Source organism: Bison bison, unplaced genomic scaffold, assembly GCF_000754665.1.
Source record: "Bison bison bison isolate TAMUID 2011002044 unplaced genomic scaffold, Bison_UMD1.0 scf7180017864145, whole genome shotgun sequence".
In the NCBI taxonomy this organism is placed as follows: domain Eukaryota; kingdom Metazoa; phylum Chordata; class Mammalia; order Artiodactyla; family Bovidae; genus Bison; species Bison bison.
Genome location: NW_011494717.1, coordinates 8,754,079 through 8,771,225, shown reverse-complemented (window position 1 = coordinate 8,771,225; position 17,147 = coordinate 8,754,079). Strand labels below are relative to the sequence as shown.

General features: G+C 44.2%; 1 protein-coding gene across 2 annotated transcripts in view; it reads right to left on the bottom strand.

Moving 5' to 3' along the window:
* DPYSL5 (dihydropyrimidinase-like 5) overlaps positions 1-17,147 on the bottom strand; it is an 89,504-nt gene that overhangs the window by 36,629 nt on the left and 35,728 nt on the right. For both annotated transcript variants that reach the window (XM_010840602.1, XM_010840603.1), the window contains exon 2: positions 15,618-15,882. In XM_010840602.1, the coding sequence (XP_010838904.1) occupies positions 15,618-15,878 (261 nt within the window). In that variant the 5' untranslated portion in view covers positions 15,879-15,882. The remainder of the gene's footprint in view (positions 1-15,617; positions 15,883-17,147) is intronic.

The window sequence follows — 17,147 nt, the reverse complement described above, 5'->3', positions numbered from 1 at the left end:
AGCCTCATAGCCTGGAGCAATCCCACCGCAGATTCAGGGTCTCCCAGAGGCTATACTTAAAATAGACCAGAAATAGGGAATTATATACATCAGCCATAACATTTTCTCACTTTGTAATCGGAAATAATACCAAATGGTGGGAGAAATGTAAAAACATGCATGGTTTTCATCATGAAACGACACACGTTTCCATAGGTAAGACAGGCCCTTTAAACCCTGAAATGAATTGTGTTAATTCCCCAGGCTCAACAGATTCACATGTCCCAGGCACACAGAAGCAGCCCAGTAGCACAAGGTGACCCCCCTCCCACAGAAGCCATTGGACCCTTGTGGCAGGTAGCACCTGGGCTGAACTCACTTTCAGGAGTGAAATGAACATTTACTGACAGCCTGCTCTGTGCAATGTTCTTAATATTTATTCTCTTATTTGGTCCTCAAAATGACTCTATAATTGAAAGCAAGGACTCAGATATCTGTATACCCATGTTCGTAGCAGTATTTTTCATAATAGCCAAAATGCGGAAGCGACCACGTGTCGATCGACAGATGAATGGATAAACAAAATGTGGTATGTACATAAAGTGGAAGTGAATGTTATCCAGCCTCAAAAAAGAAGGAAATCATGACACATGCTACAACATGGTTCAATCTTGAGGACATTATGCTCTCTGAAATAAGCCATTCACAAATGGACAAAAACTGTATGATCTCACTTTTATAAAGTTGGAGTAATCAACTTCATAGAGATAGAAAGTAAAATGGTGTTTTCCAGGGGCTGGGAGGAGTGGGGAGAATGGAAATTAGTATTTACTTAGGACAGAGTTTCAGTTGGGAACAATGGAAAAGTTCTAGAGATGGATTATTGTGGTGACAACATTGTGAATGTACTTAATGTCACTGAAATGTACACTTAAAATGGTTAAAATGAGAAATCTCATGTTATATGTATCTTGTGTGTGCGCTTAGCCGAGACCGACTCTTTGTGGCCTCATGAACTGTGACCTGCCAGGCTCCTCTGTCCATGGAATTCTCCAGGCAGGAATATTCTGACCCAGGGATCCAACAAAGTCTTCTGCATCTCCTGCACTGCAAGCAGATTCTTCATCACTAGTGCCACCAGGGAAGCCCCATATATATATATATATATATATATATATATATATCTTATCACAATAAAAATTTTAAAAAAATATATGATTCTGTAGGGTAGAGCTTACTCTTTTCATTTTATAGATAAGAAAAATGGGGCTCAGAGGAAATCATGCAGCCAGACGGAATGAGTGTCCATCTGTCTCTGGAGTCCCATGTCTCTTTCACACGATACCGCCCCTTCCAGGGCTCAGGATAGCCCTGGCATAACTGCGGGGCTCCCGGGCTCCAAGATTCCTCTGTCAAAGGATGGAGGAAAGCCCAAGTGAAATTGGATCTAACTGCAGTTTAGAAACAGAGGGGTAGGTGGGGCTTGGGCTTGAATTACAAGGACGAAAGCTGAGAATTGTGCCAACATCTAAAATTATGAAACGAGGAGCTCCAGGCGTCCCTCTAATCCAGAATGATTATCTTCACTGCCGAGCACCCGATTTAAATTCATTGTGTTTAATACAAAGCCACAGAACAGAGCAGGCTGTCTCCCGACATGCAGTTACCATGGAGACGGGAGAGGATTCTCAGAGGGAGTTATGTGGCAGAGAGAAAGTGGCTGCCAGCTTCTGAGAAGGCAAGGGGCCTCAGAAAACAGTTCTAAAATAGAGCCCAGAGACGCCTTTTGTCATCCTCCTCCTTAGCAAAGCCCCTTCCAAACTCAAAGGTGGAAAGTTTACAGGCAAGCAGAGCATGACCATCTTTATTAAAAGCCCAGGTTGCCCACAGATGCCAGAGAGGAGGGGTTTATCATCAGTACAGAAATAAACCACATGTAACCCCACTTGCTCTTCTTCCCTCATCTACTCCAATGTTGGCGAGTCTTCATTTTGGTCCCAAATTTCAGTGATAACAGTGTCAAACTGCTGAGGGAGGCTGCCCAGTGGCCACCCTGGTCACTGATGTTGGGGAATGTGGGCCGGAGTCAAGGCTGGGAGGTACCAAGGCCCATGCCTGTTAAAAACTTGGCATGGTATTTCACTCCCTGAGACTCAGCTTCCCTACCTGGAAAGGAAGGAAAAGAAGGCCTGCCTGTGGGAGACTTTAAAAGATGATGAAAAGGGTGTAAGGAATACAGAAGTGCTGAACTGACAGCTCAGACCAGCCCTACTGGAGGGGCCAGGGCTGGAAGCTAGCTGCAGGTCCCACAGAGAGCCAGGCACTGCCAGGTGCCAGCTGGGGGTCTGGGAGCCCCGAACCCACCAGAGGCTCCACAGGCTCCATTCTGAACATTGTATTTTCCACACAGCAGGAAAAATAGACTCTTTGACAGGCCTCTAAGTCTGGGACTTAGAGATTCAGAGCTTGACTGCTTGCCCCAATATGTGCTCTAGTTATCTTAAGCCTGGCAGGAGACTTCCCTGGTGGTCCAGTGGTTAAGACTCCATGCTTCCAATGCAGGGGGTGTGGGTTCTAACCTTGATTGGGAAACAAAGATCCCACGGGCTGCACAGTGCAGCCAAAAAATAATAAAAAATAAAATAAAATGCAGCTTCTTAAGACTGGCAAAGTGAGAGTCAGGGCAGCACACCAGGAAAGAGTACAGCCTAGGCCTGGTGATAATAAGGGTACCAAACAGAACGGAAACCTGACAGACGGAAAGCTTGAGAGTGGCAACAGCTAAAGGGATGGAATTTCAGCTCATGGAAGTTTTCCCCTAATCTAGTCTGTGTCTCTTCTCTGCTGACTCTAAATGCACAAAGAGGGAGCAAGAAGGAGCAGAGCAAACTCTTCCCTATGACATCATCACAATTTATTGTACAAAAAAATCTGGATCTTGTGAAGATAATATATCAAGATCAATATGTAGCCAAGTACCACAGAAGACAAAATCCTTATGAACCTCATCTGAACCCCCAGCACCCAATTAAGTTTCTTTCAGCACACACACACACACACACACATCACAGATTTTTTTCTCTCCAAATAACTAGAAAAATTTAGAGAAAATTCTTTACTTTTAGCTAACAGAAAGGGACCATGCTAAGGGCTGAAAATGTTTATCAAGTGCTTGGTTAATGCACTCAGTTTACAGTTCTCTTAAATTTTTAGTTTACAGCCGGCACTAAAAAAGTTTGCTTCCAAGGAGATAGAATAGCCAAAACAACTTTGAAAAAGAAGGACAGGGATTTCCCTGGTGGTCCAATGGCTAAGACTCTGCATTCTCGATGCAGAAGACCTGAGGGTTTGGTTGCTGGTTGGGAAAATAGATCCGACAGGCCCCAACTAACAGTTCAACTGCTGCAACTAAAAAGATTCCACATGCCACAGGAAGTTTGAGGAACCTGTGTGCTACGATGAAGACCGGACACAGCCAAATAAATAAATATATAAATAAATTGTTCAGTTCAGTTCAGTCGCTCAGTCATGTCCGACTTTAAATATTAGTAATAATAATAATTATAAAGGGCAATAAAGTAATGAAGCAATAATAATAAATGGCAAGTTGGAAAACGTACTACTGGCTTTCAAGACTTATAAAACTATAATATGTCATATTGGTATAAAGCTAGATTAATAGATCGGAAGAATAGAAAAAAGAGTGCTAAAATAGACCCACACATGTATGGTCAACTGATTTTTGACATGGGATGATCTTTTCAACAAATGATGCTGGAAAAATTGGATAGCCATATGTGACGAACTGAATATCATATTTAAAAACTAACTTAAAATGAATCACAGACCTAAATGTAAAAGCTAGTGTTATATAACTTCCAAAAGAAAACATAGAAGAAAATCTTAATGACCTTGGATTTTGCAAAAAATTTCTCAATTACAACACAAAAATCAAACTATGAAAGAAAGAATCTATAAACTGACTTCAAAATGAAAAACTTTTGCTCTTCCAATGGCAGTGTTAAGAAAATCAAGAGGAGCACCTGAGAGAAGATATTTGCAAAAAATATACCCAACAAACGACTTGTAGCTAGAATGTTTAAACAACTCTGACAAACCAATAAAAAGAAGACAAATATGAGGTGGGAGGTGGGTTGGTGGTGGTTCAAGAGGGAGGGGTCATATGTATACCTATGGCTGATTCATGTTAATGTATGGCAGAAACGATCTGTAAAACAACTATCCTCTAATTAAAGACAAACAAAAAAAGAAGACACATAGTGCTCACTGTGGTCCCCACACAAGGACGACACACAGACTTGTGAAGCATTCCATATTTTTTAGTTATAAGGTAAATAAGTACTAGGGTTGTAATGTTATGCAAATATTTGTGCTCAGTCACTCAGTGGTGTCCGACTCTTTGCAACCCCATGAACTGTAGTCCTCCGTGCTTCTCTGTCCATGAGATTTCCCAGGCAAGAATACTGGAGTGGGTTGCCATTTCCTCCTCCAGGGGATCTTCCTGACCCAGGGATCCAACTCACATCTCTTGTGTCTCCTGCATTGGCAGGTGGATTTTTTACCACTGCATCACCTGGGGAGCCCATCGATGTAATATACAACATGATAAATATAATTAACACTGCTGAATATTATAAGTGAAAGCTGTTAAGAGAGTAAATCCTGAGAATTCTCATCACAAGGAAAAAAACTTCTTCTTTTTCTTTTATTTTGTATTTATTAACATATGGGATGATGGACATTTACTAAACTTATTGGGGGTAATCATTTAATGCCATATATAAATAAAATCATTATTCTATACATCTTAAACTCATACAGTGCTTATATAAACCAAGTATATTTCAATAAAACTAGAAAGAATAAAATATTTGGGCTTCCCTGGTAGCTTAGACAGTAAAGAATCCACCTGCAATGTGGGAGACCTGGGTTCAGCCCCTGAATTGGGAAGATCTCCTGGAGGAGGAAATGGCAACTCAAGTATTCTTCCCTGGAGAATCCCTCATGGACAGAAGAGCCTGGTGGGCTAGTGTCCATGGGGTCACAAAGAGTTGGACATGACTGAGCAACTAAGCTCAGAAAGAAAAAAAAAATTTACCTATTCTTTACATTTCATTAAAAAAAGACCCAATGACTCAAAACATAGGGAAAAGATGCAAATGCTTCACCAAAGACAGACAGAGGGTAAACAAGCATGTGTAGAGACATCCAACAGTAGGGAAATGCAGTTTAAAACTACAGTGAACTATGACTGATACATCTGTTAGAATGGCTAAAACGAGAAAGACTGATCATAACTAAGCGATGACAAAATGTGGAAGGAGCAGAAAATGTCACAAGCCCTTGGGAAACCAGTTTGGCAATTCTTAAAAAGCTAAATGTATACTGACCATATATTCTAGGCATCCCACTTCAAGGTAATTACACAAGGAATAGTAAGCACATGTAGACACAAACATATGGATACAGATATTCACAGTAGCTTTACCTGTAATAGCCAAAAACTTCATAATGCTGAGTCAAAGAAGCCAGAGCAAAAAGAAATACATACTGTAGTATTCCATTTATATATAAATATTAAAAACGCAAATTAATCTATAGTGACAAAAAACAGATCAATAGTTACTTGGAGCAGGAAAGGATTATGAGACACAAAGAAACTTTTGGGGGGCGATGGATATGTTTATTATATTAATAGTGATGGCTTTCAGAGAAGGCAATGGCACCCCACTCCAGTACTCTTGCCTGGAAAATCCCATGGACGGAAGAGCCTAATAGGCTGCAGTCCATGGGGTCGCTAAGAGTCGGACACGACTGAGCGACTTCACTTTCACTTTTCTCTTTCCTGCATTGGAGAAAGAAATGGCAACCCACTCCAGTGTTCTTGCCTGGAGAATCCCAGGGACAGGGGAGCCTGGTGGGCTTCCGTCTATGGGGTCGCACAGAGTCGGACACGACTGTAGTGACTTAGCAGCAGTGATGGCTTTACAGTATATACATATGTCAAAACATATCAAAGTATACATTTAAAAAATGTGTGGGGACTTCCCTGGTGGTCCAGTGGTTAAGACTTTGAGCTTCCAATGCAGAGGGAATGGGTTCTGTCCCTGGTTGGGGAAATAAGACCCACATGCCTCAAGGCATGGCCAAAAACACAAATGAGACTTACCATATGTCAGCTATACCTTAATCAAGTTGTTGGAGAAAAAAGTGTTAAACACTTAAAAAAAATTTTTTTTTAATTTTTAAAAAGAATTTGTCTATCAGATGTTTTTTTAAGTGGGAAAGGAATCAAGGTATATTCTCCATTAGTTCTCTTTTTAAAATTTTTATTTATTTATTTATGGCTGTGCTGGGTATTCATTGCTGGGTGGGCTTTTCTCTAGTTGCGGTGCGAGGGCTTCTCATTGTGGTGGCTTCTCTTGTTGCGGAGCACGGGCTCTAGGGCACACGGGTTTCAGTAGTTGCAGCACGTGGGCTTGGCAGTTATGGCTTCCAGGCCCTAGAGCACAGGCTCAATAGCTGTGGCCAGTACGCTTAGTTGCCCTGCGGCACATGGGATCTTCTTGGCTAGGGAATTGAATCTGTGTCTCCTTTTTTTTTTCTTTAAAGTGGCTTCCTGGGTTACCCAAACATGATCTTCCTCATTCTATACGTACTCTTCCCAAGAACAAAGTTCACCAATGTATATCAAGTTTAATTTTATTTTTAAATATTGAGACCACTGTAGAGAGTTTAAATCTAAAGCAGAAAGTTATTTATAGATTAGAGGATAAATTCACTAATCTGCAATGGCACTTCCAACTCTAAAAGTGTGTACGAGTGAGTTCATATGTGTGTATATGAGAGTGAGTGTTTGAGTGTGATACCGTGTGAGAGTATGTGAGAGTGTCTAAATGTGTGAATGTGTGTATAGTGTAAGAGATAAACATTGGTAAGTGAGAAAGTTCTTAACTATAGTTGGCCTACAGCTTTATCCTCATATAGTCACTAATTAGGGATCTTATAGCTCCTAATTTTTAATTAACAAGAAATAAAAAAAGGATCTGAAGGAGAGAAAAATGTATTGGTGGCAGGGATAGGCCTAGGGGAAAATGAGGCAGAAACAACCAGGGGGAAAAATGTGGTGTCTACACACATTTCTACCTGCCAATGGACTTTTCTAAGACATGCACCTGACCTTCAACATAGACATATGGCAACTTCAGATTGGAGGCAACCTCAGTGAGGGTTGGGAGAAGAGGTATTTCCCACTGAGATTTTTGAACCATTCTATAAGACCATATTCAAATATTTCTTAAAATATTAAAAAATATGCAAGCTTTAAGAAAAAAGGAAGAAGAAAAAGACAGCATTCATGTACTATAGCATCACCAAAATATACATACAATACACGATGTATTTTTCTTGATCTTTTTTTAAACCCCAGAGGACGAGAGTATAAAAGCAGAACCTGTATGAGGTATGAAAGGTTTCCAAGATGTGTGGGTTTAATTACAAAGGATACATTTATCTCTTCTTGAACCAAAAGTTTTAAAAAGCAACAATCTCTCTGTATAGATCAATTCTTTGCAAACACTCTTATTCTAGGAATTGAGGAGCTGCTTGGTCACCATAGGAGATTTCTTCCCCAACTAGATGTAAAAATGTGTAAGAAACGATAGATCTCCTCTCCCACATTTGTTCTAAGAAGGGTCACCTGGCCTACGTGTTGGCCTGCCGGTTAATGTAGATGTTAGAATGAACGTTGTCAGCTAATTTTCCTAACAGGAGATACCTGATTGGAAGCAGGACATCTTTAAATAGCGTCTGCTGCCTGCTGAGTTTATGACCAGCTGTCTCTGTTTCTAAGAGAAAGAAAGGAGAGAGAAAATGATCTGAAAGTCATCACCAGTACTATGTAGGCTGCATTTGAAATGTGCAACAGAGTCAACCCTGACTATAGAGATAGAAACCAGTTTTTCTTAGGTTCCTAGTTGATGTCTAACAGCTCCTGAGGAGACTGTACAAATGGATTTTCCAGAGGTTGGTCCTCAATCGGCAGAATCTATTTAACAAACAGTCATATGCCCCACTCCAGTACTCTTGCCTGGAAAATCCGATGGACGGAGGAGCCTGGTGGGCTGCAGTCCATGGGGTTGCTGAGGGTTGGACATGACTGAGCAACTTCACTTTCACTTTTCACTTTCATGCACTGGAGAAGGAAATGGCAACCCACTCCAGTGTTCTTGCTTGGAGAACCCCAGGGACGGGGGAGCCTGGTGGGCTGCTGTCTATGAGGTTGCACAGAGTCGGACATGACTGAAGTGACTTAGCAGCAGCATACAGTGCTTAGTAAGCACCAAGTACTATCTTTTAAATATATTTTTTATTCTGTTCATTTTTTATTTTTGGCCAGGCAGCTTGTGGGATCTCAGTTCCCCGACCATGGACTGAATACAGGCCATTGCAGTGAAAGCGCTGAGTCCTAAACACTGGACCACCAGGGAACTATGAAGTACTATTTTAAATTTTTTACCAGTAGTAACATCCATAAAGTATTATCATAATCTCCACTTTCCAGGAAACAGAGACACAGAGAGATTAACTTGTCCAAATCACACAGCCAGTAAATATGGAGCTGAAATTCAAACTCAGACTCCGGTGTGTCTATCTGAGTCTGTGCTCACGACTGCCACTCATCTATTTCTTGAGCATCTACTCTATGTTTAAAGCTAAATGGGTCTGTGTTGAGTCACAAGTTAGATATAAATTGTGGTCTTTGCCCCTCAAAGTTTTCAAATCAGTTAAGAGACAAACATTACACGGGAAGCAATTAGAAAGCCCCAGAATAACCCAATATTTCAGCTGGGAAGAAAAAAGTGGATTCCTGGAGCTGAATTAGCTGGAGGAAAGACGTGACATGAGCTTGGTAGGCGGTGAAGGTCTTCTGTGGATGGGTGAGAAGGGGTGGCAGCAGGGAGCACGGGATGTCCATACGGGAGGGGGCTGAGAAAACCCCTTTCCTGGTGAATAGGCACATGTTGGGAGTGAGGACTGAATGGAGAGGAAGGTCAGATGGGGAAGCCACCCAGGGTGAAGATCCAGGATTTCAGACTAGATAGCAGGGAGCCACTGCAAGCTCTTGAGCAGGACATGACACTGTTGGTTAAACCGGGGACACAGGCAGCATGGACACTACACGGACAGTAGAACAGTCTCACTGCAAAGCCCAAGTGGCTGGATCAACTAACCCAAGAGACCAGAGAGAGCCAAGGCCAGGCCTAGGGCAGAAGCAGGTAGTCACAGCCTGGGGACTGACACTGATCGTGCATGTCCTCTGTGCCAGAGACTGGGTGAGGTGTTTTTCACGCATCATCTTGTTTAATCCTCACAACGACTGTTTGCAGATGGTAAAAACAGTCAGCTCTAAGGCATTGGCATCAGTGTTACTCCTCTAGGGACAGTGGCGTGTTAATAAAGCCATCTCAGAGAGGCAGAAATCTTACTCCACCGTCTGCCTGATGCATCAGTTCTGTGATGCATTTATCTGGTCCAGGCAAGTTTGGAGCCATACACTGTCGAGTTAACTATTTGCATGCAGCCCACAGAGAGGTCCTAGGCTGTCTGAAAGGGGTGACTGACTAGATCTGGGGTTTGGGGAGCCCCTGATTGATAGGGTAAAAGGGCCTCACACTAAGAAACTTACATTCTGGTCCAACTACATCTGGGACTTGGGGCAACTCCTTCACTCTCTCTCCCTACAATAGCAGGGTGGGAGACTTCTAAGATTTCTAAGATAGATTTCTAAGGTCTCTCCAGCTTTTTAGAGGAATGAAGTGAACTTGAGAACATCAATTAATAAGCAAGACCGTATGAGTCTGGATCTCAATAAGCAGGAAGTATTACTGCAAAGCTAAAAGACTGGAAAGACATTTTAGCTAGAATTAAACAGAAATGGACAGAATACTAGAGTCAAGAAGAAAGGAAGTGAGCAGCATTTAAAGGTTTAATTCCAAAGGAGCAAGCTTCAATGGCATAATAGTAAAAACAATCTGCCCAATGGATAAATGGGCTGCTTGGTAAGAATGTTGGCAGCCTGGACACCAAAGGGAATTTATTTATGTCCTAGTGTGTCGTATCTCAGGACTCTGACAGGTTTAGTCCTCTGCAGTGGGAGAAGGGGAGATGGTCAGGACCCTCCACTGGGGGCGGGACGAGAGAGGCCAATCTAGCCTGTGCCACTGAGCATCCGCTAGGCTGAGTCCATGCTGGCCAAGCACTCATCCAGTTAGGACTTGGCTCCCCTTGTGGTTTGACTACAAGAATAGATATCCTGCTGCTGCAGATTTTGAGTTCGTGGGAGGCAGTCTCTGTGACCAGATGGCTCTGGCACAGACAAGAGGGAGATTCTGGGTCCTCAAAGAAAAGGGACAGGCCCAGCTGGACTTACAGTGACAATACTTGACCACGGCCAGCTCCCAGCTCACCGGTGCTGCCTCCTGGGGTACAGACAGGAGGGCAGAACACAGCACAAGCAACACTTAGCAAGTACAGGGGTTCTAGGCCCCAGGCTAGGGTTTGGGAGCCTAATCATGGGACCTATAATGTAACTAGAAGGAGAGAAACAAATAAATAATACTGGAAAGGGTGAGGCGAGGCACGCCCAAGCTTTCCATGGTGATTCAGATATCAGCCTGACACATAAGATGAGGGTTAGATGGGCAACAGGGTTAATAGCCAGGACAACATGCCATTCAAAACAGCTGAGAAAGTTCCTTAATAATCCACATGCTAGTGTTAGAATCATCAAGAATGCTTCAAAAAACATACTGATGGAGGAGAGGCAGACCCAAAGACATTGATTTCATTAGTCTGGGGTGGAGGGTGGGGGGCAGCAGAGGGGAGGGGCCTGGACGTATATTTTTAAAAAATTCCCTGAGTAGTTTTACTGTAATTTGCTTCCAAAGGTTGAAAACCATTGGCCTGGACAGTGGTTCTTAATATATCTTTGGAGGAGTGGGAGGCAGAAAAGGCATCCAGGAAGCTTTTTCCCATTGTCCATGGCTGCCCTCTTTATCACCATCTCAGTGAAGGGGCTGGGCCTGTTCTGATACTCCCACTGGACCATGGAGAGCCACTGGTGGGGTGGAGCCCAACGGCCTGCATTAACACTCTTCTTATGTAATATTAGATTCACACAAAAGAGTAAATATAATGTATAAGTAGGCTAAGCAGAATAATAATAAAAGACCCCCATGACCCAAGTGAAATCCTACACCTTTGTTAACACAATTGGTGTCACTGGCTCTCCTCCCTCCCCTCCTGTCCCGGGTTCCCCAAGGAGATAACCTCCTTCTTCAATGGGGACATTTTTAACAAGCAGGGGGTCCTGGGCCTCTGAGAGGGCAGGGCCTGCAGGTTGGGAGGGTGTGGAGGAGGCAGACAGGAGGATCAAGAGGATCAAGTGACCGGCTGTGAGCAAGGGAGGGCAGAGGCCGGGGAGCCAGGCAGAGCCTGCCACAGCCTCTAACAGAAGCAGAGGCGGGCAAAGCATTTGTTAAAGAAGTGCTAGAGAAATCCCTTTAGACCTAGTACAATGGAGTCCCAGATGCTCGCAGAAAAGCCAGCCTTTCAACTGTTTTGTTTTCCCAGCCCTGGCTGCTGCCACCAAATTGACAAGCATGCAATAGCTCAGGGGGTGCAGAGTTCAAGGCCCTGCAGATCTGTCAGACAAGAACAAAAAGGTGCAACTTGATCTCTCTTTCTCCATAGGCTAATCACACAAGAGAGCTTTTCCTTGGGGTTATTATTCTATTATAAACCCAGCTGCTTACAGCGAATCAACTGCTACCTCTCTTAGAAGGTACGAAGTAGGTCAGCGATGATCTACCTGGGTGCACAGGCTTGGCTTGAGTGCCACAGGCTGTATGAATAATTAAACCCACACATCCCGGAGATCAGCACTGCCTCTGAGAGCATTTCTTGCCCTAGGAGACTGTCAGGAATTAGAGGTAAGAGGAAGCCAAAAAATCCAGCTGCAGGTGTACCAAAAGGAAGGAGCAATCCAAGAGTGGAGGGGAGTGAGGACCAGGGCAGGAAGCCAGTCTTAGGAAGCTGGAATGTCTAAGGAAGGACTCTGGGCAGGGTCTCCTGGAGGGGTCTGGGGAGGATTGGGTCAGGGGCTGTGTTTATGGAACAGACACTTAATACGAGCTGGGGCACAAGGAGAAACATGCAAAAATTCTGACCTTGCTTAGGGGGTGGTTATAACAAAGGCCCAGTTTAGGAGACACAAGCAGTCAGACTGGCTGGGGGTCTACGGGCCTTACATTTCCTATATCTAGCACCTGGCATGCATTGGGGGTGCCTGAACCTGCAGGAACTGGGAGAAGCAGGACCTTTAAATCACACAGGGGCTTTTATATGTTTTTCCAGAGGTAGCTGCTTCCATGGATGAGAAGCTTGGAAAAGATCAAAAGTTACCCACCGCCTTGTGCAAGGATGCACGTGCAAAGGTCTTCACCGGCCATAAAGAGCTGCAGGCTCTCAGAGGAAAACTCGTCACTCCTGGCTAATGAGGCCCTGGCAGATGACAATGAGGAAAAGAAGACAAAGAAGGCCAGCCTGCCCTCCCAGAGGCTGGTAGGCAGCACAGTGACAGCATGGCATCTGACTCTGGAATAAAGATTTCTCAAGGAGGGGGAGGGGGGACAGTAACCAGCAAGCTGCAGTTTTGGAGCAAGGTGGCACCCTGCACACAATTTTTGGTACACACTGCAATATAGACCGTAGCATGGATTGGTGTGGTAATCAGTTGTACTGATGATAAGTACTGGGGCCTCTCTTAGAATCCTGCTGGGAGTATCAGTTGTTACAACCAGATTGGAAAGTGATTTGGCAGCACGTTCTAAAGCTAAACATGTGTGTCTTCTATGACCGGGCACTCTCAACCCCCAGGAACATGCCCAGCAGAAATGTACACACGTTTGCTAAATGATATGTACACAACATTCACAGCTGCAGCATTTGTAATAGCCCCAAACTAATGACCTTGTTGATGGTGGAATGGCTGGGTACTACATGGGCTTTTGTACAGTGGAACACTAGTAAGCAACGAAAGTGGAGTAAGTATGATGTGCCACAACATGGGTGAATTTCACAAAAATAATACTGAGCAAAGGAAGCCAACACGAGGGGACAGACGGCCTGAGTTCATTTACATAAAGCACAGTCAAAAGCAACCTATGGTGAATATACAGAAAACCACTGACATCTGCACTTTAAATAGGTGAATTGTACGGCTTGTGTATCTCAATTAAGCCGTTATTTACAAGACAAAAAGACTATGGTATTAGAAGTCAGGATAGTGGTTCTCCTTGGTGAGGAGTAGTGACTGGGGAGGGGATACAAGGGGGATTCTGGGTGCTGGCAATGTTTGGTTTCTTGATTTGGGTGCTGGTTACCAGGGTGTGTTCAGTTGTGACAATTTTTTGTATTTAGAATCTGTGCACTTCTCTATATGTCTGCTATACTTCAATAAAAATAACCAGAGGGCTTTCTGGTGGTCCAGTGGTTAAGAACCTGCCTGCCAATGCAGGGGATATGAGTTCGATCCCTGGTCCGGGAGGATTCCACACGCTGCAGGGCAGCTAAGCCCAGGCACCACAGCTACTGAGCCCACGTGCCGTAACTGCTGAAGGCTGTGCACCTGGAGCCCATGCTCCACAGCAAGAGAAGCCACCGCAATGAGAAGCCTGGGCACCACACTAGAGAGCAGCCCCCACTAGCTGAAACAGAGAGAGCCTGCACACAGCAACAAAGACTCAGTGCAGGAAAAAAAACTTAAAAAACATTTAAAAATTAACCACAAACAAAGCAGGCCTGGCCTGGCAGGGCTCAAGTGCATCGACATGGTGAGCTGAAAGTGCTCACTCACTTCAGAAAGGCCCTGTCTGCCACCTGGGTCCCCTTGTGAGGACCCTGCTAGTTTGTATGAGGATGGGGATCCCCATTTCATGACTGAGGCATCACCTGCATGGCCCCAGAGTTATTCTCAGAGAAGAAACTAGGGAGGGTTCACAAAACACTTCTCTTCCCTGGGCTTGGCTCCAGTGGGCAGCTGTGGCCTGGGATATCATCCTCGCCTCAGCACAGGCTGGGCTATGGCCACTGTGACTCCTCACAGCTCAGCCTTCAGGGGTCTGATCTGCTGCTCCCGGACTGGGAACGAGGCATATCCTCAGGGAGATCTTCAGGGCCACTTGCTTGAGGTGGGCTAGCCTGTAATGTTGCAACTCCAAGGCCACTCCAAGGCCTGCCCCAACCTGGCTCTTCAGGGTGGGTTTGGGGAGCACCAGCAGGAGGAGCACTGAAGCCCCCAGGAATATGGATCCCAGAGAGAGCACCGAGCATGGGAGAGGGGCTCCCTGAGGACCCCAGAGAGAACAGAGGCGAGATTTTAGGGTACAGGGCCACTGGGGATTTGCAGCAGTGGGCCAAAGTAGGACATAAGACTGTAGCCACTGAGCCAGTGGCCAGTGGACTCCTTTTATCCAGGGAACATTAGAGGCTAAGTCCTTTATAGATCAGATTGTACAAAGGGCTGCTGCTGAGGCGAGGGACTTCTGGCCCTTGAGATTCTGATTCAATTCTGCATTTGAAAAAAATCTTCATAGATGAATCTGATGCATAGTTGGATGTAGAGACCCACATGGATAAATATCAATCACTTATTCATTCAACAAACATTTACTGGTCAGCTACTCTAATTCTAGGTCAGGGTCAGGCTCTAGAAACACAGAAGAATACGGTCAGGCCTTGCCCTTAAGGAGCCCATAGTCTGAGCTTCAGAAAGAAGCCTGCATGTGACAGATAATTACAATGCAGAGATGACAGCAATGACAGGATTTTGGAGCACAGACAAATGGTGAAAAAAACCTATTTGTGATGCTTTTGAGAAAATGTAATTTCGTCCTGATTTGTTTGTTTCACAGGTCTGAATTTTTGTATTTTGCATGGAAGCAGCTCAAGCCCAGCTCAGTAATTCTTAAATATTGTCCATGATAATTCACTCTGGAAAGAGGGCCCACCACCAGTGGTTTTCAAGCTGTTTTTAAAAAATAACAAGCTAGGAAAGATAATCGAAGATAGCTAACTATGTCTGTTTCATAATTTCTACCATTAAAATCATCTAGAAGAAGCATATCTATTTTTCACAACTTGGGGGAAATTAACTTAGCTTATCATACATAAAGGGGTCCATTAGACCAACCCCCTCCACCTCCCTCACCATACATGCGTAATAACAAACACCAGCTAATCCTCCTCTTCCTCTAGATCGGCACTACATGACATAAGAACATAAAAATAAAATCAGTTCCTGGCCTCGGTACCTCACTTAAGTGATGTGATTGGCAAAATGGGCCTAAATGCCTCCTTTTCCCATAATCATGGAAATCTATGACATTTAGCCCAAAATTTCCTGTTTTAGTTGCACAGTGGCCCTTTTCAAGGCCAAATTTCTTCTTTGAGCAATACAGTGGGAGCACCCTGTTCATCAGGGTCCAGCCTAGAGCAGGCCCAGAAACAGAGGAAGCCACTGAGGAAGCACCTTCAGCACCCAGAAGCATTATTACCTTGGTCCCATGGTAGAAGTCATCCACGCACGTGGCATTCATGAAGGTCTGGTGGAAGTGGGTGCTGGTGTCAATGCCTCCAGGGATCACCAGTTTCCCTGTGGCATCAATCACTTTGGCCCCTCCAGGGATCATGAGTTCACGGCCCACTTGCTGGATGATGCCATTCTCGATGTAGACATCAGCCTCGTGGGTGCAGTCATCGTTCACAACCTTGCCTCCCTTGATGAGAATCCGCACGCTGGCTGAATTGGCAAGCATGTTCCTGTGAAAGGTGAGAGGGGGGCATTGGTCAAAGTCAAAGTCCCTTTTCATGGTCATCAAGGTCCCACCCCTTCCTGTGAGAGCCCAAAATAAATGGGCAGAGTTGAGGGAGCAGGGATGGGGAAGAAGTTTCTCCATAGCCTGAGAACACTGGTCCTACAGCCAGCTGGGGTCACAGGCCTCCCGCTAACCTCACAGCAGGATTACTTGGGAATCATGACACTGCAGCAATTAAGGTGAAGCTAGAACCCAGAGAAACATCAGTTTTCAGCTTCTCAAGATGTTGTGGGGATTGTAAAGAATTTTCATATCTCTCTTCTCATTTTGGGCTTCCCTGGAGGCTCAGACTGTAAAGAATCCACCTGCAATGTGGGAGACCTGGGTTCTCATTTTATTACTACAACAGTCCAAGAAGTGGCACTTCACAGATGAGAAAACTGAAATTGCTATTAAGGAATTTATGGCTACTAACTAGCCAAGTCAAACCCAGAGGTCTTACATGAGGAATGTCCCCACTAAACCATATATGGTCCTGGAGATATTGGAGGCTCCCGGGGCGTGTCTCAGAGGGCCAAATTCTCCAAGTCTCACAGCTGTTTGATTCATGCCATTCTTCAGATGGATTCTGCTGCAGTTCACCCTCCTGTGTTTGCGTTAAGAAGCCCACTACCACACTGAAGCTCCCTAGCTGACTGCATATTGATAAACTCATCCGAGGAGCTTTTGAAAGCATCCATGCTCAAGCTCCACCACTGAAGACTCAGCTTTATTTGGTTCAGGCTGTGCCCCCAGAATCCGTTTTTCAAAAGCCACAAACCTCTACCATACACTTAAAGAATTAACACTAATCCCTTCCAGAAAATAGAGAAGGAAACCTTCCCAAGTCATTTTATGAAGTCAGTATTACCCTGATACCAAAGATAGACAAAGACAGTACCAAAAAAAAAAAAAAAAAACACCTCTAAAGTGATACTCCTCATGAATGTAGATACAAAAATTTCTAACAAACCTCAGCAAACAGAATTTAGCAATATGTAAAAGAATTCAAAAATCCCACCCATGTAAATGGGATTACCTCCAGGGATACAAATCTTGCTCAATTTTTGAAAATCAATCAGTGTAATCCACCATATTAACAGGCTAAAGAAGAAAAATCACACAATCATATCAGTTGATACAGAAAAAGCACTTGACAAAATACAACACCGATTCATGATGAAGACTCTCAGGAAAGTAGGAATAGACGTTAACTTCCTCAAGTTGATA